General features: G+C 37.9%; 1 protein-coding gene across 1 annotated transcript in view; it reads right to left on the bottom strand.

Annotated features, from left to right (window-relative positions):
- LOC113532330 (MAM domain-containing glycosylphosphatidylinositol anchor protein 2) overlaps positions 1-27,204 on the bottom strand; it is a 181,702-nt gene that overhangs the window by 78,131 nt on the left and 76,367 nt on the right. The window contains exons 3-4 of the mRNA XM_026923674.3: positions 24,385-24,559; positions 2,303-2,499 (exon numbers count right to left, since the gene is read on the bottom strand). Coding sequence (XP_026779475.2) covers positions 2,303-2,499; positions 24,385-24,559 — 372 coding nt within the window. The remainder of the gene's footprint in view (positions 1-2,302; positions 2,500-24,384; positions 24,560-27,204) is intronic.

Below are 27,204 nucleotides of genomic sequence, written 5' to 3'. Positions count from 1 at the left end.
GGAGCCTGAAGCCTATCCCAGGGCAACAATCACACACATTCGCACACTACAGACAATTTGGAAATGCCAATCAGTCTACATCGCATGTCTTTGGATGGGGGAGGAAAACAGAGTACCTGGAGGATTCTTTAAAATACTCAGTAAATCTTAGCAGCCAATTTCCTTATAAAACTGCACACACTGTACCTGAGACTACGGATGTTTTTTAAAAGCAGAGTTGTGACACCAAATATTGAATTTGTTTAGTTTATTATTGTTTATTACTCTTTATAGAATTTTTGGACGTAGAAATGTTTAAGTCATCTTTACTCCACAGCATGTGCAATTGCAAGACTTTTTAGCTTGGCCGTACTGTATGTCCCGCCCCCAGAGGCAGGGCTTGCTCTACATTTGTAAGTCGTGGTTATGTGACTGGCAGACTTCAGACTGTTCAGTACTGGAATATGTCGCTTTCTCAGACTGAGCAAGAACGCAATTTCATCTTTATACATTGTCAGAGCTTCTCCATCAGTAAGAGTAAGCGAATGACCCTCTGTAATCTATGCACTGTTCTTCATCTTTATCTAGCTCGCTCGTCAGGTTTGTTTCACCTCACTTTGACTTCCTGTTTCAGAAGGAAATATGTCAACATACAGAATCAAATCATAGCTAAGAAGCCATTTCAAGGGGACTTTAAACATGGTATGTATACCTGCTATGCTCTCCTTAAAAGCACATTCACTTTGGGATCACCTGAAACGTTTACAATTTTCAACATTAGAAAGAGGAATAACATTTGGATAGGTGCCAGATTACCAGCTTCGTGACACTAGACCACTTAGGATGTGCCAAATGATGTACCTTTTGAAGAATATCATAATAAAGCAGGTAAAATCAACCAAGAGAAACCTTATGAATGTTGCTCCTTATGAATATATGCTGTGATGCAAAGCTAAGACATGCTCTCTTTCAGGTCCAGCCCCTTTTAAGCAGCACACTAATTGCGCCTGCACACACTTCTCTGCTGATAGTGTTTAGTGGAGTCTAAGCAAGTCCTGCTCCTTGTTTTCAAAGCCAGCATTTTGAATGTTCATTTACAAAAACTACTGGCTGTGCTGTGCTTTCACGCTCTATTGCACTTTGCTACCATTTCATGTTTGATGAATGGCCGAGTCTTTAGTTCAGTTGATTGTGAATGCCTTATGAGCATCTCAACAGTCAAACCAGTCTGATTTGGAAGCAGGTTTGTGGGATGCGCCTTTCATCCGGCGTCCAACTCATCAGCACAGATTAGAATATTAGACAGATTATAATGTGCCAGGCTTCAGAAATAAGATTATTCATTGCTTTCATTTTCCAGACATCATTCAAGCCTTCAGTGTAATTCTGTTAACGGAGTAGCATCTCTCTTCCAGTAGGCTGCTTGTGGCTGATATCAGAGCATAGTGTCTTTGGCATGCAGACACCAAGCCCCTTACAGAAACCTGACCGGAAAAAATATCCATTTGTTACAAGATCAGGTGAAGGAGAGAGAGAGCGGGGGAGGAAACTGACAGACACAGACTGATCGAAAAACAGTAAGACAATTCCGATTGATAGATGGAAAAAATGACTTTAAATGGGCAGATTTATGGAAATTGGGTTATACTGAGTACAAGGATATTAGGCAGAAAGATAAAATCACAGGCATGACTCTGGCTATTACAATATCCAGCTGTTTGACTCTACAAGCAGCGCCAGTAAAGCTTTTAGCACTGCCCTGGTTTCAGCATTGAGGGCTCCACCGCTAAATGTCGCCACTAGTGTCTCTTCCCTCTGGCTATCTCCACGGGTGAAATGGTAAGCTGGCATTTAACGACACAAAAAAACAACAAATGCACAAATGTGCTCTGCTAATCTTTTTTTGTTGTTTTTGGAAAACTCTCAGCAGGGAGGGGGTAGAGTTAGCACAGATAGCCCCAAATGGAAGAGACATGCTCTTCTTTGCTAATTACCAGTGCTATTCCCATGCTGGGTCTGATATGCCACCTCTGCGTTTCCATGGGTCTGTTTGAAAGCAGTGCACGAGAAGCTCACGGCATGCTGCTCTCTTCCTCCCCTCGTCTCTACCTTATTATCTGTGTTCTTTATTGCCTTCTGGTGAACCTTAACACACTGTATTCTGTGATCTTTGCTAATTTGTATACATTTCAGTGCTGTTTAACAACAAAGTCAATAGACCTTTACATACTGTGTTAACCAGTCTATCAATGCTTTTTTTTTTAAAGTGCAATAGTCATAAGAGTTTTACTAGCATGGTAAAAGGCCATAAAAGTTCTCTTACCTGTGTAAAGAAGGGCTCGTAGATCTCCACACCCTTATCTGAGCCTTGAGACAGAACGTCTCGGCCCCTGTGCCAGCTGTAGCGCACTGGAGGGTTGGAGTTAGCCACGCAGCGGAGGAAAACCGTCCTCTCGTAGTAGAACTGCTCTTTGGCTTCGCCTATACTCTGATGAACCGTCACGACTGGGTCATCCAGGTCTGAGGACACATTGAAATTTTATATTGTGAAAAATAGCGTACAAATATGTCATTTGCATAAACTATTATCAGCTGTATTAAAAAAGGTGATAGTTATAATTAGGGTTAATAAAATAATATGTTGTGTAATATGTATAATTACACAACATAAAACTGATAATTACCAGGGCTTCCTGCACTAACAGTAATTAAACAAAGCTCCAGTTGAAGCATTTTCACAGATTTGGCAGGTTAGTTTAAGCCTCAACGTTACTTTTTAAAATAAATGTGTAAAAACCAACCAGCTTATTATATACAACAGTAACTCTAAAGTAACTAAAAGAACACTATTTTAGCTTAGTAGAATGTTTTCTAGCTATTTATAGTCCTAGAAACTTTGCATAATGGGAACTGTCAGGATTTTCGGGGGGTTCTGATAACATTTCTGAATAACATTTCCCAAAATGGTTCTACAACATATTTAGTTGACAATAGTTCTACAACACAATTAAGTTTTTGTCTAACTGGGAATTTTGTGTAAGCAACATAATAAGGCCAAATCAAATGAACAAATAATTAAGGGCTCATGATACTGTGTCAGCCAACAGACATGAATATCATTCATATTTCATAGTCTTCTAAAAGAGTAGGAGGATCTCAGCTGTCCAGAAGACAAGGGGGCAGGAAGTAAACTGCGAGGAGCGATATGAGAAAGTACACATTTCTTTGTTGTCCGTTCGTGGAGGCGCTTCGACTGAGATGAAATGTTGCTGTTTTTGCTGCAGTCTCATCTGAAGAAGATTATAGAGTTGCAGCATCTAATGGGAAACGGTTATTTGAAAGCATGATTCGAGGCTTTTAAAATGTACTCAGAGCTTGATTAAAACAGAAAGCTTGGCTCTTCTCCAACTTTTCCCCCATTACAATTTAAATCTGAATGGGCAATGGAGTTTTAAAATGTAGTCTGTGTAAGTCCTTGAAAGAGAAACAAGGCTCTAACTAGTCAAACTATTTTAATAACTGAGTAGCAGAGATAAACACTACATTCAAGGAAAGTTTCTGCTTTCAAGTTGAAGCTACTTGGTCAAAAACAATCTTTTCAATATTTAGAAGCAGCTTGCTTTAAAACAAACAGACAGTTCCACCTGGGAAATGTAAGACTCGGTATTCTTTAGCCATAGTTTGGCCATATTTTTGATTTAAAAATAAATTAAAAGAAAGTGAGATTTTCTACTACCATACTCATTTCCGTGCCCAAAGACATACAAACATCTACAACAAAAACGCACCAGGCGAGATGGTGAAACGGTGAAAGGTGAGATGTTGTTATGGCGCAGATCACTCAGCACTTTTCTGGGTTTTTCCAGTATAGGAAAAAAAACATTATAGAGGCTGCCAGAGTGCAATTCCATCTTACTTACTCCACCTCCCCACAAGGACACGCCGCCTTTCTTAATCAGTGACCTGCAATGCTGATGCTTCCAGCTAGGACACTGGCTAAGCACTTCAGCAGACCTGCTATAGTATATTACATCTTCCACAAACAGTCAGTCTGCTTCTCAGCACAACTTGATATAATTTTAGTCTGCCTTTAGGCTACATTCACACTGCAGCCTTAAACACTCTGTTCTGATTTACTGCTCGAATTTGATTTTATTGTTAATTTTTTAAAACATTTTTTTTTTTTTTTTAAATATTGCCTGTATCCCACACTAGCCTTCTGAAATGACCTGCATGCACAAGAGCACAAAGTTCCAGTTGGACAAAATTGTGGCAAACATCAAAGTTCCTACTGAATTGACGTTGCATGTATTCTTTTACATTTACAGCATTTAGCACGTGCCTTTTTCCAGAGCCACATACAGAAGTGCTTTGTAGTCTGCATCAGAAACATATCCTCATGCTAGTACAAATAGGTCTGGATCTAAGAATACTATCAACCAAAAACCCTGCTGGAGAAGAGTTAGTACAACAAGATGTAGGTACATGTAATTACATGCAAGTACTTAGAGAAGGTGTAGATTGTGATTATATCTGATTCAACTGTTATTTCGAAATCTTGTATTCAGCATGCTGCAGATCTCAGTAGCGCACATGCGGAATGGAAAATGTCAGATTTCAATATGATTTCTTCTAAGTCTAAGGGAATAAAAAACTAAGACAACTTCATTTTAAAACATTTTAAATCTGAGCAATGTGTGTTGTAGGCCTGACTTGTCCAAAAGAAATCACTGTCTTGTTAATAATTTAAAACAGTTATCTTAAGTTTGATGTTATTTCATTTGTGTTATTTAATTTATTAATCAGTAACGCTCATCTTCTTTGTCATATTTTTTCCACTTGCCCATTTGTGCACTGAATTAACTGGGCAAGATCCTTGATTCCAAGACACAACTGATTCCCCCGGTACCGTAATCCTGTAATCGTGCTTTAACAGAAAAGTCAGAAAAGCAGAGAGTATGCGACATTCTGAGCTGGAATCAGAAATGATCAGTGTTGACCTTTTTCCCCAGCCATGGAGTCCATAACCATCTTAATAAATGTTCTCCAATCATGCCATTACAATTTAGAGAGGAAATACAGAACACGTTGAAAATGTTAATCAGCAAACGCACCCTTTAATTTAGCATCCCCTTTCAATCCTCCTCAGGGTGAATGAAGATCCCAGCCTAATCAAAGAGCGCAGGGTGCCCAGCAGAATGCTGATTCCTCACTTTCATTAAGACACCCAACAGCCCCTTAATCAAAATCTAGAGGCGGTCAATACTTCATCCAGGATCCATTACAGCCACGCAGGTAGGAGCAATTACCTTTAAGACGAAGGCAACACATTGAGTAGGGCCGTTTTGGCAGAGACGACTGCTTTAAATAAATACACTGATTCATTACAAAGAAAGGAGGAGCTGCAAAGCTTATTGGCACACTTCGTACTATTCCTATCTGACCTACTGTGTTTGATTACACAGCCGTGAAAAGAACAAGGGCTGCCAGAGATGGATTCACACATCCTTACATGTTGAACATGCCTTGCCAATAGGAAAAGTGGAGTATATGTAGGATTTAGCATGTAGTCATGGTATTTGCAGGTTTGTAGAAATTTGTCTGCCCTTTAAATATAACCTTTAAATGTTACCATGTGAGCAGCTGTGAGACAGCATGCAGTTTGTCAGATGGTTATTTATAGGTCAGCATATGTTAAAAAAAAAAAAAAGTAAATACTGTAAGCCCTGGTAGCTATGAATGATAAATATGTAAATGTGCAGATTGGGTTACAAAACGCCATGAATTTCAAACAAAACCCAACCTCCAAAATACATCAGTTTTGCTGGTGTAGTTTCCCACAATAGTGTAGCGCAATTATCTATCATGCAAAGCAGGAGTCACGCTTGATAGATTTCTGTGCTTAAATTCTGAAGCTGTAAGCAAAAAGCATGCATAGTTTTCTCATAATGCCCACACTCCAAACACGCAGGCCACAAATCCTCTTTACGATACTGTACAGTTGGTGCTAAATACTAAATATATAGTATACATAGCACATAAATGTTGACCATAGATGTTATCTATTTCTATTCTAAAACATATAATACAACAAAGTATGAAAATTAAACACTACAAACAATTTCTAATCATAATTGTAATTTCTAATTCTAATTGTAATTCAATATTATATATTATATATTTCAATTGTAATTTTGTCATGTCAGTGCTGGATTCGGTGCCGAACTCCAGTTCCCAGAATGCCTTGTGGCCTACAAACATGGCTGCCACGGACTACGATTCCCAGCACTCACCAGCACGCTCATGTTCTCAGTCATCTCATGACTAACTGCACACACCTGATCATTACCACACACTGTATAAGCACACACAAAAGACTCGCACAACATGAATGCTCAGTGCACCACTGCCTGATTTACCAAGCTTTTGTTTATTGTTTATTGTTTATTGTTCATTGTTCGTGCTATTCTGGTTTTTGACTTTGTTTGTTCCTGGTTTTCATGAGTTTGGATTTGTCCTGTTCATGTTGTTTGCTGATCGCCTGAACCCCTGCATGTTTCTGATCTTTCTCTTGCTTAATATTTTGGATTGTTTGCTGAAGTTTAATAAATCTCACCTGCACCTACGTCCATCTCCACCGCCTGACAAATTTTTAGTTCACTATTCTATAATTGCAAATGTAATTCCTGCTTTTGTAATCATAATTGTAAATCCCTTTTCTGTACAGTGAACATCATCACATCATCACAGTGGTAACTCCTTCTTCTATAATCACAACTGTACATCATTCTGAACATCATCACAGTGGTAACTCCCTCTTCTATAATCACAACTGTACATCATTCTGAACATCATCACAGTGGTAACTCCCTCTTCTATAATCACAACTGTACATCATTCTGAACATCATCACAGTGGTAACTCCCTCTTCTGTAATCACAACTTTAATTCAATCTTCTGTAACTGCAATTACTGGCATGTTCAAACAGCACCTGCTCAGCAAATAATATAGTCAATAACCTATGAAAGCATTTCACAATTTTTGATGAGGACAACAGAACAATGATTTGTAATCACAGATAAGCAGAAGGGTCCAGAAGGGTTAAAGCAGACTTTTCCACCACAGGCTTGATCCGCCACCTGAAACATCGGAACCTTAGACATCTCAGTCTAACGGTCAGATACTGTGCACATATCAGCTTGCCAATTAAAACTGCCACTGCAAATAGGCTTGTTAATATACAGACCATTTATAATGGCTTTATTCATTCATGCATTACTTTATCCTGCTCAGGGTCGTGGTGGATCTGGAATCTACCCAACTGTCACCTACTGAGGTGGGAGGAAAATGGAAAAACCAGAGGGAACCTATATGGACATGGGAAGAACACACAGAGAGTAACCCTAGCTCAGGACTGAACCAGGCACTCTGCAGCTGTGAGAAAACAACACTACTTCATAATTTTATATCAAATTACTGACTTTTTTAATAATAAAGTGTTGTTTGATTATCAGTTTTTTTTCCATTATTAATAACAGCTTAATTATTATTACTGAATGATGTTTTGAAAGGTTGATTATGAATTGCTTGGTAGAGTACATTTAATTTAGTGTCAGTTAATTTCTGCCCACTGGCTAGTTCTCCCCTGTTGCACAACAGCCAACCTGTGAGCGTGGAGGCTAACACATGATCCTGCTGAGATACTTGAAGCCAGGCACAGCATTACTTCAACATCACAGGGCAGTCAAACACGTTTGGAGGAGAGCACTTAATACCTTTTTTTTTAATTGCATGACTGCACAGTTGGATAGTGTCACTCTGATCAACAGGACACAGAGAAATAGCTTTCCCTCCTACCCACAGTGCAGGACACTTATACTTTCTTTGCTTTCTGGCCATGGATGGCTATTAATAAGTACATTTAGTAAATAAAAGGAAAAATAGTGAAGGTGATTCTTTTCTCCTTCACAACAAATATTCATTACCACACTGCAAGATAGAGGACATTCCCCCCCCCCCTATTTTTCACACACATCATATAATCCAGAGCACCACACAGAGCAGGCTGGGGTCTTAATCAAATGCAGTAGTCTCTCCCAGTGTAATCTACAACAGTCATTATGGAGATAACCCCCATCAAGCTGTCATTGCTAGGTGTCACAGGACTGGAATTAAAATCACCCTGACTGGGTGGCACTAATCACTGTCCCAGCTTGATTACACGAGACACCAGCAACCTGGGTGACATCTGCATTGCAACTTTCCATGTAAAAATAGCCCCATTAGGCCAAAGATAAGCAATTTGTCTCTAACACTGAAATGTGGGAATGTACAAATTGTCAATTTCCAGATGTACAGTTAATGAGGCAGCAGATAAGGCTGTTTGCTACGATCATAGACTGCGAGAGGCAGACCGGGCTAATTCCCCAGGAGCTATTTACATTGAGATATGAAGGTAAAGGTGTTAGAGGGTAAGGCTATTACCAGGCACAGAGCTCTGATGGGCAAAAACTATGTCATCACCCCCTCAGCTCGGAGATGTAAAAACAGCCTGCAGCATCGTCTGTGTTCCAAGTGTGGAGCCAAGCTGCAAACATGCCTTTCTCTCAGGGCTAGATGGATGATTTCACATATTAAGACTGGCTGCTGAAATTGTGATTCGGGCAAAGGCAAGATTAAGTGTCTGTTCGCAGCAAGGTTTCGTCGAGCAAGAGCGACTTTTCTAACGTTCAGATACTGCACACCTATCAGTTTGCAAATTAAAGCTGCCACTGCAAAGAGACTTATCATCACGGAAATAGAAAGTTTTATAAGGGAACTCAGCAGGCAGAAATTCTATAATTCCCTTTGTAATTATGAATCCAGCAAACCACAAGAACAGAGACAGCATATCAATATCAATGGTCACCTCAGCACATAACGTAACACCTTGATGTCTGCAATAATACTTCAACACTCCTGTCGAAAGACTTCTTAAAAAAAAAAAAAAAAAAAAAAAAAAAAAAAAAAAAAAAAGAACCTCTGCCCTTAATTGCAGATGTTATTGCATGCAGACGTTTTGTTCCATTATTCATTGCAGGGATTTTGAAGTGTGTCTTGCTTTTTGATAATTGAGAAATTCTTTTGAAGTTTTCCTCTTCCGCATTACTTACCTGTGCTCGGGTTTAGATCTCACAGGACCAGGATTATTAGGGTATAATGATAAATATACACTCTTGATTTGAATAGTGGTAAAGTGGAACCAATGACATATTACATAGAGGGAAAAAGTGCAGCTGAGAAACTTAAACCTCTGAGTGATTGTTTAAGCCGAGTTGATGATAATGGCTGCTGATAAGTTGATGTGTCCAGCTATGTGGCATAGATCGATAATAAACAATACACCTTTTCAATGTGTATTTATTATGTTTTCTTTTATATCTAAATGCTACGATAGTGATCTGACCTTAGACTCTGAAACCTGCAGACACTGCACTTTGTCTTTATATAACTTTAAAGTCAAGGCGCTATAGCTGCAAAATGAATCATTCCGTTTAACTTTCATTATTTATCAAAAGAACAAACGGACAGATTATGCCTGCTATAATTTAATTCTTTTATAGATAAAATGTGCCATTTATGCATAAAGGTAAACACATTAATGTGTTTTGAAAGCTGAAATAGATCAAATATTGTGATTTTTTTTTGTTCAACAAACACTCCAAATGACATCTTTTTTCCTGAAAACATGCTACGTGAGTAAATGATACTAAACTGTGTTTGGCCTTAGATACTTTTTTCTATTGAAATCTTCACTTCTAACTAGCCAGTGAGCTAACACAACCAAACTTGGTAGGATTTCTGATAGGGCTGCACATTATAGACAAAAAAACTTTACATGTCATAAATGGGTGTAATATCTCAATGATGACATGTGATATGAGATGTGAGAAAAAGTAAGACTAAAAGTAATTTCACTGGATGTGATGCAGAACCTGACAATGAACCTTTTTGCTATTTTTTAGATTTATACAGCTATGGATAATGATAGATAGCACAGTGGCGTATCAGTTAGTGCTGCTTCCTCACACCTCCAGGGTTCCTGGTTTGATCTTGAGCTCGGATTATTGTTTGTTCAGAATTTCTCTCTGTTCTCCCTATGTCTGTATGGGTTTCCCCAGGGTTCTCCAGTTTCCTTCCATTGTACAGAAACATGCTGGTAGGAGGATTGGCTATATTAAACTGCCCCTAGGTTTGAATGTGTGTGCATGGTGTCCTGTGATGGACAGGTGTCCCGTTTTCTCCCGCATTGCACCCAGTCTTTCCGGGGAAAGGCTTCGGATCTACCGCAACCCTAACCAGGATACAGAGGCTACAGAATATGAATGAATGAATAAAAGAATAGATAAAAATAACATCATTATTGATCTCCATTAAAACAAATACAATTAGTTAGTATGTAAATAAATTAGTTAGTAAATAAAATTAGTAAACGTTATGCAAAATGTTAAAGAAAAACATTAAGAAACCATCATCATCATCAAGTTTACAGAGGATTATTATATAGAATAATCAGCAATTAGGCCAAATCCCAAAGAGCTTCCTATTCACTATTTATGGGCTCTATATAGGGTCTAATATTATAGTGTTGTACACTCTACCTAGTGCACTACTACATGTAATGAGCATCATTTGAGATTCAGTCACAGTCCAAAACTTGTAACAGATCAAAAGTACATTTCTGTCTAGAACGAGAGTAAAAACTAGTTATTATTATTAATGTTCAATTCTAATGTAACAGGGCCACTATTACCTGACACATTGTACACTGAATTGATACCAATTCCTCATCACATCTATTCTTGCTGCTAGTTGTGTTTTTAGCATTTGTGTGTGAATGGTTCTGTGCAAATGACCTTACCTGTGCGTGCACACACACATACACATACGCACACTAGCCTACAGTGCAAGCCACTCTGCTGTGAGTAATAGGCTTTGATCTGTGCTGTTCTGGTATCACAGCCCTTTACAACATATTTACTGCTGCAACCCACATCGCTATAATCATAAACATACAGTTAATGGTGCAGCCCTAGTTTCCAAGAAGATTTTTAATCCATATTTATACATGTTCACAACATGTTTACATAACTGCACTAATTTTCTTCAAGCTAGAAGCCAAGAAAACATTCAGCCTTTTTTTCTGTTGCTGATTGCTTGCAGATAGCGTCCAAGGAAGACGGCGGTAACTACATCCTGGGTTATGAAGAAATCAATGTAGAGTGACTTCACTACATTAACTGTGGTCTATAGTTTTTAAACCTGGTCAATTTTGAACCTGGTCAATTTGCCACAAGATAAAATACATGTCCATAAGTCTGTTTTTCAGTCATAAACAAAATTACAGTTACTTAGGTGTGCATTTGTTCAGCCATATGTACACTATATGGCCTAAAGTATGTGGACACCTGACCATCACACCCATACATGTATCTTCCCCAAAGTGTTGCCACAAAGTCGGAAACACACACAACTGTATCGAATGTCTTAGTATAGTGTAGCATTACAGTTTCTCTTCACTGGAACTAAGGGGCCCAAACTTGTTCGAACATGACAATGTCCCTGTGCAGAAAGCAAGGCTTATTAAGACATGGCTAGCCAAGGTGGGAGGGGAAGAACTCGAGTGACCAGCACAGACCTCTAACCTGAACCCTCTGGGATGAACTGGAACGCCTCCTCACCCGACATCACTGCCTGACCTCACTAATGCTCTTGTGGCTGAATGAACAAATCCCCACAGTCATGATCCAAAATCTAGTGGAAAGCCAATCCCAGAAGAGTGGAGGTTATTCTAACAGCAAGGGGGACTAAATCTGGAATGGGCATGTGATGGTCAGGTGTCCACAAACTTTTGGCCATATAGTGTATCTATAACATACTACAAACAGCCCTTTCAAATATATTTTCAAAACAAAATTTGGATGAATTTGAAAATGTTTGCTTTAATTGAAGGGAAACTAACCTTATATTAAGTGAACTTGTGGAAATACATCAGTACATTCCAAGTAAAAATAGCATAAGGCATATTCTACAGAAAATGGGCAGAAATGATCCCATCTATTTTTCTGATGAAAAATCATCGTATGACTTATGACAGATGTTATTAAACTGTCATGATGATGTAAGTCACAAAATTCATTCTAAGACATTCGTTCTAATCTTACGTCACAAAACTCATTCTAGGACAATGTACTGTAAACGTTATGATGCAATGGCATGTTACTCATTCATTGTATACATTTTGTATAGTTACTTTTTGTTTCTAAAGCTTTTACCCATTCTTAATACAGTAAGAGATGTATTATTAGTGACTACAGATAAGCAACCCCCTTTTAACATCATATGATAGACACATGACTCATTGCTTACATATTTTGTGAAACCCTGTATTAACTCTATAACTTTATTAATCTCGACACTCAGTGACACACATGACACAATAATGACATTTTCTACAGCTAAATTAAAGCAATTCCCTTTTTAACTATCTTGACAATCTATGGCAGAGACGTGACACAGCAATGACATTTTTTTCTGTAGCTAAATTAAAGCAAGCCCCTTTTTCATGATCTTGACATTGTATGACAGACATATGAACTTTAATAACAATTAGTAGGACTGGGTAGTAGGAAACTGTAATTGGATTGCCAATGACACATAATTGTATATCATCAAACACATAACTGGTGCTAATCCTTCATAGACAATTCTCATTTTGGGAAGACAAATTGATAAAAGGGGAGTACTTTTAGAGAGTTTGTGAAATAGGCTGTTATTACCAAAAAATAATATTTGCATTTTATTTACCTTTCCTACAAATAAAAAATAAAAACAGCTTACCAACCTACCAATCTAGAATCATGAATCTAGTACTTGGAACTGGCTATAAATAAAATAACAAAAGCAGCAGGCAGCTAAGCTCATTAAGTGATCTCATATCAGAAAGGAAAAAGATTAGATGTAGGCTATATCAGACCTGCCAAACTACGCATTTTGTGTTGAAACTCAGCTTTTTAAGTAACTTGTAAGCTGCTACAAGTTATCACTCAAAAACACGCCAAAGCAGCAATAATTTACACAATAACAACAGCAGATGAACCACTCTACATATGAATCCAGAATGATTGACAGGTCCATATGTGTTTTGAACCAATATTATCTAACATCCTGGAAGCCTACACCCCCTTCCATTCTCCCCTTCTATTCTCCCCTTCCATTCTCCCCTTCCATTCTCCCATCACACATTATTAATATCTTGTTTCAGCTTGATTTTCCCGCTTGAAAGACGAGACCTCATTTTCTTTCAAGGTAAATGGAGAATGATTTGAGTTCTTTAATGTGAAAAAAATGTATTAATTTATGATTGACTTATCTAACATTAGACAAGTATATAGGTATCATGAGTTAACTAAATTTATTAGTGATGTCACTGAAAAATGGTGGCTGAAAACTGCACTTTTTTGTCTGAAAGTGGGGAAAAAAAGGAAAAAACTAATGTTAATGATAATTAGAAAGTGATTAAAAATCTTGTTTGCTCTCCTGCTCAGATGCAGCGTTGTCAAACAGCGAGGTAACAGCCATCACAGTAGAAACTGAAGGGCGCATATATACAGGGTTTTATGGTAACTACCGAGGTCTTGGGGGAGAAAGCTGCTGCTTGTCTGTTTTAGTTAAGACGTGGACGCTAGAGAAGTTTACATGCACACTGTCTTATAAACTGCTGTTAGTAAAATCTCTTTCAAAGAATAGGAAGAAAGAAAGTAAACCTCTGTACTAGAAAAGCAGTTTGCAAAAGTATTTTTGAGGCATTTTGGTATTACAAGGTACAGAAATAAATTGTTCTAAATTCCAATAAGTTTTTAGCTTATTTATAAGAAAAACGTGGCACAAATCAGCTGTTTACTTCTGTGTCTTCCTTCTTTTCAGTTCCTGCCGGGTATTTCCACCAATAATGAGCAATCATGGCACCCCACATGGTTAGGGGATCATGCTCTCACTGAACTTCTGGGTTTTGTAGTCTTTAAAACATGTTTATAACAAAGCCACTTATAAACAGCTTCTGAAATGTGTAGGGGATAAGAATGTGTGCAGGACGGATAAAAATAAGAGGGTCTGAAGGAAGTGAGCAGGCTTCTTTGGTGGCAGCTTAGTTAGCGAGCTCTGCTAACATTATAGAGATTTTAAGTCTAGATTTTAAGATACTAACATTACATTCATAGAGCCAAGGAAACGTTCACTCTGGGTTGGTGTTAAAAGACCTTAAAAGAACAGAGAATTAGATGGTCTAAATCCAGTCTGTCAATTAGGCAGCAAAGAAACCAGTGTCAAAGTGTAAACACACCATCCTCTTGCTGTTCAGCTGTTGCCCTGTGACTCCTTGTGGCACTTATTCTCCAGTGGCTTAGCTCCTATCCTCTTCAGTAACAGGTGCCGCTCATTTTTTTGATTGGGCCATCTGCAAAGGTTGGTGGCACAGGGGGGTTGATGGATGGATGGCGCCAATGCCAGCCATCTCCACTCTTCCTCACAGTGATGGAGATGAGGAAATAATGAGGCCCAATAGGCAAGGCAAGTCAGCGGAGTAATGAATCTCTTCTTCTTCCTGAGACAGTGGCGTCTGCCTGGCCTCATCTCCCATACAATTTATCTCAGAGGAAAACAAGCTGGAGCCACAGTGCCCACCGTCCATTAAAGCCAGACAAAATAAATGTCTCACTTCACCTACTCCTGACAGTGGAGTATGTTAAAATGAACTTCCTGAACTTCCCATTTGTGGACAATTTTCTTTTTAAAATATTAAAAACGGACCATAAGAAATCACAAATAAATAAATAAATAAAAGATCCCTTCGATGATAATGAATTATGCAGCCACTAGTCATATAATAGAAGCTAATCATATTTCTGTTAGCAGTGCTTTAAATAGACAGCTACAATTTCAGGATAGTGATATCTGCCAATGAGCAGTTGGCATTATTCCACCATGTTGAGTATTTATTATCTACCGGGTTGCCTCAAATAACTTGTTCCTTCCAAAATCAGTTGTCCAACAGGCATTTAAGGTGCATCTTTTTTCTAAAACATAAACACCGAACACTAAATAAATTGATTTCATTTTTTATAGCATTACTCAGAATTTAGTTTGTGGCTCTTTGGGTTTAAACTAAATTAACCCCACAGACATATTCAGATCCTGGCCCACAGCTCCACGTGTATAAGCTACCATGAGCAAGGAGTGCCAAGATGAGCTTATCAAACACTGGAACACATTACAAAAACAATTAGAGACTCAGGAACGCACAGTGCTCCAGGCCTGCTGGGCTCTGCCTCAGACACATGTGTTAGGTCCTTGCTGACTTGGGGTGTGCTTATGCATAAAGCCAGCTCTGACTCATTCCACATGAGCTCATCCAAACTAAATGAACCTCCAAAGGATGAGACTGACACAAAACCACAGTGTGTACATAAATGCTATAAATTGTTATGATGAATGGGAGAATAAACCGGGATATATAGAAAGCAAGGTTCCCCATGCCAGGGAATGTGACTCGGACAACTTTTCCTGATTCAGTTCAGGAAATTGTTCAATTTCTCACATTTAGAAACTATGAATAATCCAAACATTAGAGTTAGAATGGTGGGGCCTCAACAACAACATAATATCCATTTATATGCCAGGAATTGGTAGTAGGAGATGGATACAAGTGCAGGTAAATGTTTATTAATAGTGAAATAGATGAAAAATAACAACTAGGAAACAAGAAAGAGAAATAACGAGGCTAGACAACAACATGAAAATGGTACACATACAGGTGACAGCGACTAAAGATCGACCAGGAGTGCTATACAATACGTGACTTAAAGACCTGCGATAATTAGACAACAACATGTTTCAGGTGCTTGAGGTCATGTGACATGCAATGGCTGTAGTCCGGCGCTGTAACGGCGCTACCTTGACATTTTATTCACACAGTGATACTACCAAAGACTAAAGCCATTAAGCATTAAAGCATTTTAATTAAAGCATACTACAATTAATTATTATATTTAAAAAACATTTACACTATGTCAGCATAAAAAAAGGTAAACACACACACACACACACACACACACACAAAACAAAACAAACAAACAAAGAAAAGCATACCAGCAGTTGTTACTTCATATGCGTGGCAGTCTGGGTAAACCCTTCACATGGTGAAATTTTGACATTTTCTTTGAAGATTTAAACACTACAGGATTTTCTGAGATGAAATTGGTTTCTCTCAATAACAAGCAAAGTTATAGCATTTTACAGGAGTGAAAAAAATCACATTTAAAGACTCAATTCCAGCTCCACTGAAAGACACCAACAAACTGAAGATCTACAAGCACTGCTTTTATTTGCATTTCATTTAATAATCAGTAAGTAAGCCTTTATTCATAGTCTACAGACTGCTAGACTATTGAGAAGCTCCGCCCACCCAGCAGTCAGTCCATGTTTAATAAATAAATTAATTTATTTGTCAAAGAAAGGGCAATTAATCTTTACTGATCATTAGAATTCAGTATAAACTAGATGGAGAGTCTATATTATCTCATTTGGAATGATCTTAACCCAATTTGTCATTTATGGAACAACACCATTAGTGACACATTATCAAAGATCATAAGTTTAGAATGGAAAACATGTGATCACTTTCACACCCATCATCCACATCAGTCTCTCTATTCTCATTTCCAGAGGTCCATGTCCATCCTGTGTCTGCTGTAGATGACATGAGGGAAAGATCGTGGATGAATTTGCCTCTGTTCATGACCTCAAAAGATGAATCCATACAAATGCACAATAGACGTTGTCAGTGTCTGTCACTCTTGACTCGACTGATCACTGTCCTATATTACAAATGATGCTGAAATAAAGTCTGTGCTTTTGACTAGCATGTACAAATAGCTTTGAGCTAGCTAGACTATGAGGAAGTGGACAAAGGAGGCTGAGGAGAATGGGCTGCAGTATACAGACTGGGATATATGCTTTGTTCATTACATGCAGAGGAATAATGAATATGCATTGTATTATAGACTACAACAACTTTTGTGTGGAAAACACAGCTCCCACAAAGTGTGATGTTTTCTCTATTGAAAAACCATGGATCACAAAGGATCTGAAAGACCTGTTGAACCAAAAAAGAGGGTCTTCAGGTCAGCAGATAAGGAGGAGATGAAATAGGTACAGATTAAACAGGTTAAGAGGAAACTCTATGAGAGCAAAGACAGATACAGGGACAAGATGGAATGCAGAAAGTGCCTCAGCTCTGATAGACCTCTTATATTGTTGCAGCGTATCCCAGCACACATAAGGGCTACGGACCAGTTACACTTACATTAAGAAGACCTTTGAGAGGTTGGTCCTCAAGCATCTCTGCTTAGTAGGCATACATAGGTGTGGAGGATGCTCTGATCTACACGTTCACCAGAGCGTTCTCACATCTGGACATGACCAGAACCAGTGTGTGGATCATGTTCTATGATTTCAGGCCTCTCCTCTCCGATTGGGAAACAAATTCCGTGCAATGATTGTTGATGCCCCAGGTGTCTTCTGGATTATAGACTATCTGACCAACAGACCACAGTTTGTGAGGCTCCAGAATTGTGTGTTGGGGGTGGTGGTGAGCAGCCCTAGGGTAAGCACCTCAATAAAGCAGTCAGGAAAGCAGTTACATCTCCAGTAACTCGCTGCGGGCAGTGACAGAGAAGAGAATTGTAGTAGTTATGGAGAATATTCTGAGCAATTTTGCCCCTTCTCTTCCATGGCCTGAAATCCAGGATCACCTCTAGCCACCAGCTCATTTCATCAATCTGCGTGAAGAAGCACTATTATGGATCTTTTCTGCTCACTGCTGTCAGGTTCCACAATATTTTCTAATGTGCCATCCTGCTTCAGAATGGATAACCAGAAAAAATGTCTCCATAAAAATAATGATCCATTTGCAAGTCACCATTCAAAAATTTGATTTCATTTTCTGCTTAATTTTAAACACATAAATGTTTTTTGTACGTGGCAGTTGTCACAAATTCCTCCTCTCAGCACACATCATGGTTCCCAGCTTGGCTAGCACGTTGCCTGTTATTTTTTTGTACTCAGATCTTATTGTGTGTCTTTTTGTGTGGTTTCCTACTATTCCAGTTCTGTATTACTATTTAATTCAAACCTTTCTTGCACTTGTATCCAGTTCCCTTATACTTCCTTATATGAGTTGTCACAGCAATGTTCATTGAAATGTAAACCAAAATTGTACATGCTACACACACTGAATGTGAACATGCTAGTCAATGTTGTGATGTTCTGTTTCTGCACTGTGTATATGTAAACATGTGTAGTATGTGAATTAAGGTGTGTTTATACTGGGTATTTTATGTTCTGTGTTCTTTTGTCACCATTTGTCTGTCCACACATCCATCTATCCATCTCTATCTAGTTAAGTAGGGCAGCTGACAGTATTGAGTGTTAGTGAAAACCGTATTTTTCTTGTGTAGAGCTCTTGAGGTATGGGTTTTTCAACTGTGTCTAGGCGCTGATTAATTTTCTATAACAGTATGCCTCTAACACTAGAGCCAGCTGAAAGATATCTCACAGGCAGATATTAATGTGCTCATTCAAACACTGTTTCTATAGCAACAACTAACTCAAAGGGACTTGTATGCTGTACACTTACATAATTTAATTCTAACAAAAACTGATCATTTAAAAGTGCTATTTAACAAAGCAAAACATATGAAGCATCCACAACAGCGCTTTGAGGTCAAGCTGTTCCTGGTGACTCCAATAGCCACAGCATGTAACACTGAATCAAACTTGACTGACTTTATAAATGTTCTAATTTATCAACTACTACAATATTTATATTAATACCATAGGTTATGCTTTCAGAAAGGATTTAAATGTAAACTAATTTAAACGTTTATTCAAATTATGATGATGTCTTCTAAGGCTTTGAATATGCACCAAACTGTCCAATTGTCTCTCCTCTGCAGCTTAAGCCCTCAAGCTAAAATGAGATTGCACACCAACTGAACTATTTCTGCCCCACAATTCATGAGAGAAATGAAATTTTGCATTTATTATAACAAAAAGCAAGCTATTTTAAACTGATATGTTCTGATTATTTTTGCATGTGTTCTGGTTATGTTATACTGGTCAACACACTGGTCTCTGCTACATTGAAATCGGAATTTCATCATATTACACGACTTGTTCTGCAATAAATAAATAAATAAATAAATGGAGGAGCCTAAAGTGTACCCTTGTAGATGATCATTTAAAAGGACACTAGGGAAAGACTGTGGATGAATTTGCCTCTGTTCATGACCTCAAAAGATTAATCCATACAGATGCACAATAAGAGTTGTGCAGCCATTCCTTGCTCCACTACTTTAATTTCTAAAGTTTGTAGATAATAGGTTAAAACAATGGCCCCCAAAGCTTTTTTTTTTTTTTTTTTTTTTTTTTAATCGAACAGATTAAGTTGATGCTGTGGGGGTTTGTACGTCCTGTAGAAATCCTACAGTGTTTAGTTGGACTAAGCTGTACACTAGGCTTCTGTTATTTTCTCTTTGCTGTGCAGGTTTAATAATGGGACATATAGCAGGAAAACCATTAAGTTTCAAAGATGTTGCTTACACTAGTGAAACCACTTCAATGAATTCACCGGCTCAGTGAAGGAATAGAGGAGAAATTACCTAGATTAATGTTGTTTACCTAAATAACCATTCTGTGAAAATGTCCTACAGTGCAATAGCACACTGCTTATCTACAAACAGACAGAAGCTGTTTATCTTGAATCTTATAAAATACTTAAAGACACTTAAAGCATTGTAGTATAAAACCTAAAAAAAAGAAAAGTGCTCAAGACGGTCTGAAAGCGTATCAGTAAGAGAGTGGGCAATATCAGCACTCCTGAGCCACTGAGAAGAGCAATTCTCATTAATTACTGAGGATTCAGAGATTTTTGCGCTCATCAGAGCAGCTCTGGGCTCAAAGGCCACTTGGGCAAAGTGTCCAGGGAAATTACCTCAAAAATTCACACTATTGCCCAATCCATATCCCACCACCACGCCACTACAGCTAGAGCTGGATCAGCAGTGTGCCGATTACTCCCGGTAGCTTTGCCTGACTGGCTTCAAGGAGCTTCAGTCATAATGCTCGTGCTTATCTTGTTCTCTCAGATCTGTGAGAAAGGCCCAAGGGCTGGTTTCAGTTGGGGTATGAATTCTACTTAGGGATGACTTCTTTGTCCTCTTATTCCATAGAAATCACACATATAAATCCTTTGGAACAAAGAAAGTTAACCAATCATGCAATTTGAGCAGGAGAAGAACACCACTAAGTGAGAGATGGAATCTTTAAGATTTTCCATACTGTTTTTTTTTTCTGCTCTGACATCTGCCTCCCATTGTGCATCTGCACCTAATCTGGTCTCTCACTATCTGTCTATCTCGAAGCGCTTTAACCTAATGGAACTGTCCATCCCAGAACTGGCAGGTTCACTCACATTTCAGGCACGTTCACAAAGACAGTAAGAGTGCCACTGCAACAAAGAGAAGGTTCAGCAACATTAATGTTGCCAAGCCGTAAACATTATGTGCTCCAGTGTCCAAAGTAGTAATTACAATGCTAATTAGCAATCAAGGCTTTGCATCACTAAAGCACTAAAAATAGTGGGAACTAGCAAAGGCCCATCAATTACCTTCACTGCTGGGCGACGGCTTCAAAATATCTCTGCGAGGAAAGCTACATTTCTGCAAGATGTTCAACATAACCCATAACTAATGAAAAACACATTGTGTACAAACACCAAGGCCAAAGGCAAGGATATATTGTATGTTATAAACTGTATCCACTACTCTTCAAACTTCACTACTGCGTCTTCTCCAGCATCTAAAATAAGCAATACTAGGAGTTGGATCACCATGTGATTGAAGTTCTGCTTTCTCGAAACCGTTATTTTTGCAGAACAGACAACTGGGTCAACATAGAAAATATAATTTTTGCTCAATGACTGACTTCTAGAGTGATCCCCTTTGTTGCTAAGGCAAATAGTGTACCAAACAAGCAAAAATGTGGACTGTGTGTTATTTTTTCCAGCCCCTATTCCAACAAGTTTATTCTGACCTATTGCACAGTACATTTTCAATATTGTGTTTCACAAATGACTTGCTAAGGTAGAAAGTACAGTGCACCTATATTAATTCTTCTGTTCGTCTGTTAATTTACATTGCAAACTTTGTTTCTTCCTATTCTAAGAAAAACATCTTAACTTAAACAAAAAAGAGGCACCTGGTGGTCACCGCAAAACCCTGTATATATGCACATTACAAAACATTTTTGGTGGCACTGCTAACAAATATAATTAATTGCTGCTAACTGTATACTTGTATAATGTTAACTAAACATACACTGATAGATTTTATTTCATGTTAATGAACTCAAAACATTCTCCATTTACCACGACAGACAGCAAGGCCACATCTTTCAAGCAGGAAAACTGAGTTGAGACATCAGATTACTAATTTGAGATGGGAGAGAATGGAGAGGGCTTCCAGGAGGTTAGTTAATGTTGGAGATTTCAATACACCTGAGCAACTGGTAATCATTCCAGACTTGTATGTCGATTGGCTTATCTACCATTATTATTGGGGGAAAAAGAAAAAAGAAGCTTTTTTTGCATAATTTTGCACTACACTCAGACGTTAAAACATTGGTAGGTCTAAATATGAATGGGATATTCGATTCTTCTCAGGTTCCACTGTTATGCTGTTTAAATTGTGCCTGTAATTTTGATTTCTAAACTAGCTGTTAGCTTAATTATCCTGCAAGTTACATATTGAACAGTTTTAATGCATCATATGGCCAAAAGGTTGCGAACAACTGACCATCACACCCATATGTGGTTCTTCCCCAAACTGTTGCCAAAAGATTGGAAGCACACAGTTGCTTGGATGGATGTGTTTGTATGGTGTAGCATGTGTTTGTACTGTGTAGCATTACAATTTCCAAAAACCTGTTCCAGCATGACCCTGAGCCCAAAGCGAGGTCCATGAAGACATAGTTTGCTAAGGCTGAAGTGGAAGAACTCCACTGGCCTGCACAAAGCCCTGACCTCAACCCCACTGAACACTTTTGGGAGGAATTGGAACGTCAACTGCGCCTCAGGCTTCCTCGCCAGACAGCAGTACCTGACCTCACTAATGCTCTTGTGGGCACATACTGAATTAAAACTGTTCAATCTGTAACTTGCAAGATAATTACGCTAACTACTAGTTAGGAAATCGAAATTACAGGCACAATTTAAACAGCATAACAGTGGAACCTGTAGTAGTGCACAACATACAGCATCTGTGAGACATGGTTTAATGCCTTCTCTCTTGGTGATGCATCTTAGCATCAACTTCTACACAGAATTAAATCACCAGTTTCATTTCTACACATTTAAACCAGATTATGAGTGAGCAAGTTACAAATAAAGTTCATAATTAACTTTACATCTTTAAAAATTTCTATGTTTTTCATTTAGCTATAGAGTTATCAGTGATAATGCACTTCTTCTGAACTCACAGGAACAACTACAGACCACTTCTATAAAAAAAAAAAATGGTGCATTGGAAAATTGAGTGCCATGGAAAGGAAAAGAGGCTGCTGAATTGCATCAGAACCAAGAAACATGATCGTTTGATTGCACTCAGTTTTTGACCACTGAACGGGAGGTGATGTATGTAGGATCCTGATATTCATCCACAGAAAAGATACTTCGCTGGTTCTTGATGTTTGGCTTTCAGAGAATAATTATGTGCCCATATTCCAAACATCCACCAAAGCAAAGTAATTATTCATGAAGATTTTTTATTATTATAATAGCTGTGACATATGCAATATTGAAAGAAAGTGTCAAACTGCATGAAAGGTTTTGAGTGGAGATTTCACAGGAGCACTTTAATGTAATAAATGCACAGGCTACTAGGCTACATATAATGTAAGTGAAATGCAGTGTCTTTCACTGGTAATCTTGTCAAGTCTGAAGCTTGCATAAGCTTGCATCAGAACAAACATATATAAGAAAACTTAGAAGGCAAAATCTGTAACAGATAAGAAAGGGACTTCTTTATATACCCTTAAAGAATTTGAGCAATCCTATCAGAGCTGACAGGCAGTCTGGGAAAGAATAAGTGCCTGCACATCACTGGAACATCATACTAGGTATAAATAGATAAATAAATCCCTGACTTCAATAGCATATTCACTTCATTTTCCTACTCATCAAACCATTCAGTAAGCCCTCGTGCCCTGTGGATGGTAAAGGCGATCATTCAGAAGAACTCTCTATTGATGTTTCCCTCTAAGTCGACCCAAACCATGGCAGTGAAATGCCTGCAGCATAACAGCCACCATTTTTTACTTTTAATATATAAGCTGTACATATCATATTTATAAATCTGACTCAAATTTTTCATTTTAAATGTGATGTGTTACAATATAACGGCTTTTACTGCTTTATTAGCTCCATAACACATCTGCATGAATTGTATTCCCCAGTATTTCTGGTGGAATGCTTAAAATCTCATCCGTGTGAGACTTAAGCACAAATAAGAATGAAGCAAACATTTACAGACTCTACAAGATGGCACCTTTGTACTCATTTTTATGACACCATCTTATGCCGATTTTCGTGCTATAGCACTTTTGGGAATCTCACTACACTGCAGTCTTGCACTCGTTTGGGATAGGCTTTAAATGTAGAGTACAACTGCAAAGGGTTTTAAACAGTCTACTTGTAATACCCACAGGTATAAAACACTATAATGCACTCAGCTTCTGAATTTATTTGCTGTGCAAATGTTTGTCCTTGACAAATAAAATCAGCTCTTTCACTGATGGCACTGATGTAGCAAATAAATGAATCAATATGTGATCCATAAGCAGATTTTGAGATGTCAATAAGTAACAAAGTGCAAAGCCTTTGAGGCAGTGCAAAGTGTAACCTGAAGTAGTCAATCGTAATCAATGCCAGAAAGATTGCATGGCTAAATATTCTATATTCTATAATACTAAATATTCATATACAGCAAAGCCCTGTTAAAGCCCTTTCTTATATAACTGAAATCCTGAATATGGATATATGAATATATGTATATATATATATATATATATATATATATATATATATATATATATATATATATACATACATATATATATATATATATATTTATATATATATGTATATATATGTGTGTGTGTGTGTGTGTGTGTGTATATATATATATATATTTTATCTTTATTTTGATTTTTTTTATTCGAATTTGCAGTCATCGAATGTGAGGAATACTCACAGTAGACATCCACTCTGATAGACTTAATTGCTGGTGAGCCGAGGCCATTTTCAGCCTTGCAGTAATAGCGTCCACCTTGGTGCCGCTGGATCTTAGCGATGTGAAGTGTCTCATTAAAGACACTTGAATCCTGGAAACGGTCTGACACGCTGCCTGCTGTCTTAGTCCATCGAATCTACAAGAAAAAAAAACAGAAATATAATAAAGCAATCATCAGACACAGTGAAATCACTTTTGCAGTGACTTTTTTAAAAATGCTTGGGACTAACAAGTAGTCATTTACAATTAAGAGGGTTTTGTGTGGATTCAGCAGTTTTCAGCAAAATTTAAAAAAAAAAAAAAATGTGACAGGGTCACATGGAGCAAAATGCACCTTGGGGTAAAATGTCCTCTCCTCAATAATTTTAATAAGAACCAATAAATGGAGCTAAATGTTAATTTTACTGGCTATTTTATGGATCTCACTGGTATAAGAAGATTACTTATAGCAATGGGAACCATAAAAAATGATTTTTTTTTCTTAACGAACTTGTCATTGGGGTTAGTTTTAAACTTTATAAAAACTACGTTTGTATGAGGATATTTTATGTAAGTGAATACATCTGTCATATTTTAGGTGTTCCCAAGAATGACAAATGCATTTGAACATATAAAAGGACTACAATATTTTATGAATTACAAATCTTCTGAGGTAGCTGTTTATGAGGCGTAAGGCCTCGTTGGAAACTCAGAAGTGAACGCCAAGAGACTCGGGTATATTTTCCGCAGGATTCTTTATTGAAAATGTGCTGTTTAGTGCTGCAGTCATCGAGTCTAAACAAGGGATCTCTACATTGTAGTTTTATATACATAACTAGGGGGCAGCCTTAGGGGTGGAGACAAAAGCACTCAGATGACAACCTTAAACAAAGCATGCAAAGGAAGTACGCAGTTACAGGAACCCACCCCAGACTCTGCAGTTTCACCAGCCCTAATCCAAGCAGCATAGCTATACCACTCCGACACTTCATTATCATAGAGATAAAGAAAAGTCCATACCTCAGGTATTGATAATACTGAACAATGGCCACCAATTCAAAGAATGGTGCAGGGGCACCAAGAGCCATCACAGACAAAAGGTGGTAGCATCAGTCACAATGTGTGTTTGACTCACAATAAAGAGAACAGGAACTGGCAGAAACCTCCTTCTAGAAACTTTGCTCAACATAATCATTCAGCTGATGTTATACACATATAGTTTAGCAGTGACTCTTAAATTTGTATTCCGACAGCCTCTATGGGCAACCTACAGTCATTATGTAAGTCATAAATATATTTCACCTTCATATAGACATCTACACTGCAACTCACTACAAGGGTCACTGTGAAGATGCTGCTGGTGTGTCTTCTGTGCTCCAAAACCTTTGTGTCAGCACACTAATGTCTCAACAAGCATTTTGAACTGTATTCATTATGACAGGAATGTTAGCAGCAGTTCAAGAATATGTCTTTCATACGCCAGCTAAAGAAATTGTTTACAAATTACGAATGTCTGATCTACTCAGTTTATATACTCAGTTATGTAAGATTCATATGTCGGAAGAGATGCCAGTATCTTTGACTAATTTGCCCATCATTTCTATTTTTTTCTATCGCACAGGTATGTTTTCTTGGTTTGTTAAACATTCAGCTCTCACCTATGTGGCGAATTCTGCTCTCCTCTCCTTACATCTTGACATCAATACACTTTGTGTAGTAATGGCCAATCTTCGTAACATCTCTTATGTTTCCGCATTACTTATGTATCTTTAGTATTCATTAGAGTTGCAGTGAGAGTAGAAATACTCGGCTAGAGCAAGATTTAGATTGATGTGGATGAATGAACTGCCAGAAACTAGTTGTCCTTCTGTCTGGTGAACTGCCTGCTCTATTGTTTTGTATATAGATCAAGTCAAGTCAAGTCAAGTGGAGTTTATTGTCATTTCAACCATATACCACCAGTTAGTACATAGTGAAACGAAACAATGTTTCTCCAGGACCAAGGTGCTACGTAAGACAAACACTGAACAACACAGAACTACAAGGGACTACATAAATTTATACATAAAGTAAAGTATATACATAAAGATCAGTATTCACCCATCATTTTTCTTGGTAATATGATGATTTAAGCATGTCTCCATGTCTCCATGTGCTTTGTTTACATTTTATTTACATACATGTTTACATTGTTTACATGTGTCTTGTTTTGTTCTGTCTCCACCCCGTCATATCATTGGCCGCTGCCTCGAATTATGACGATGATTGTTGGATTTCTCCTAATAAACTAATTTTACATGTCTCCATCCTGCCCCATATAAGCACATTTAAAAGGGGTCAGGACATATATTATTGGCTAATTGGATAAGCACAGCAGACATATGGCTAGCTTCCAGCCTCTAATTAATAGTTAGTACCTAGTGACTACCCAGAAGGCATACACATACGTCTAGCCAACTTCTGCACCAACTGTTTTGATTTCAACTATGTCACAAGGTTGCTTTGGATCATTGTTAACACATGTCCTTAATATTCCACTTTTATAGCTTTAGACAAATATTTATTCTGATTGTAGTCAGTTGTGTGCTGTGTGGCTAAACAACGCCCCATGTGGATTTTTACCACATTTTATCCACAAAAATGTTCTTAAATCTGTTTCGTTGTTGCATTGTCAGGCATTGTTTAAGCATAAATACTTATACAATTCTTGGTTATGTTTCTCTGCCACTGCCTTTCTCCTGTCTTTTGGCCTGCTTTTTCCTTTTTTTCTTCCTTGCTTAGGTCAGTGATTTGCAAAGTGCA

Source organism: Pangasianodon hypophthalmus, chromosome 19 (assembly GCF_027358585.1).
Source record: "Pangasianodon hypophthalmus isolate fPanHyp1 chromosome 19, fPanHyp1.pri, whole genome shotgun sequence".
Lineage (NCBI taxonomy): Eukaryota > Metazoa > Chordata > Actinopteri > Siluriformes > Pangasiidae > Pangasianodon > Pangasianodon hypophthalmus.
The sequence above is the reverse complement of the archived record's forward strand: the minus strand, read 5'-3'. Positions and strand labels throughout refer to the sequence as shown.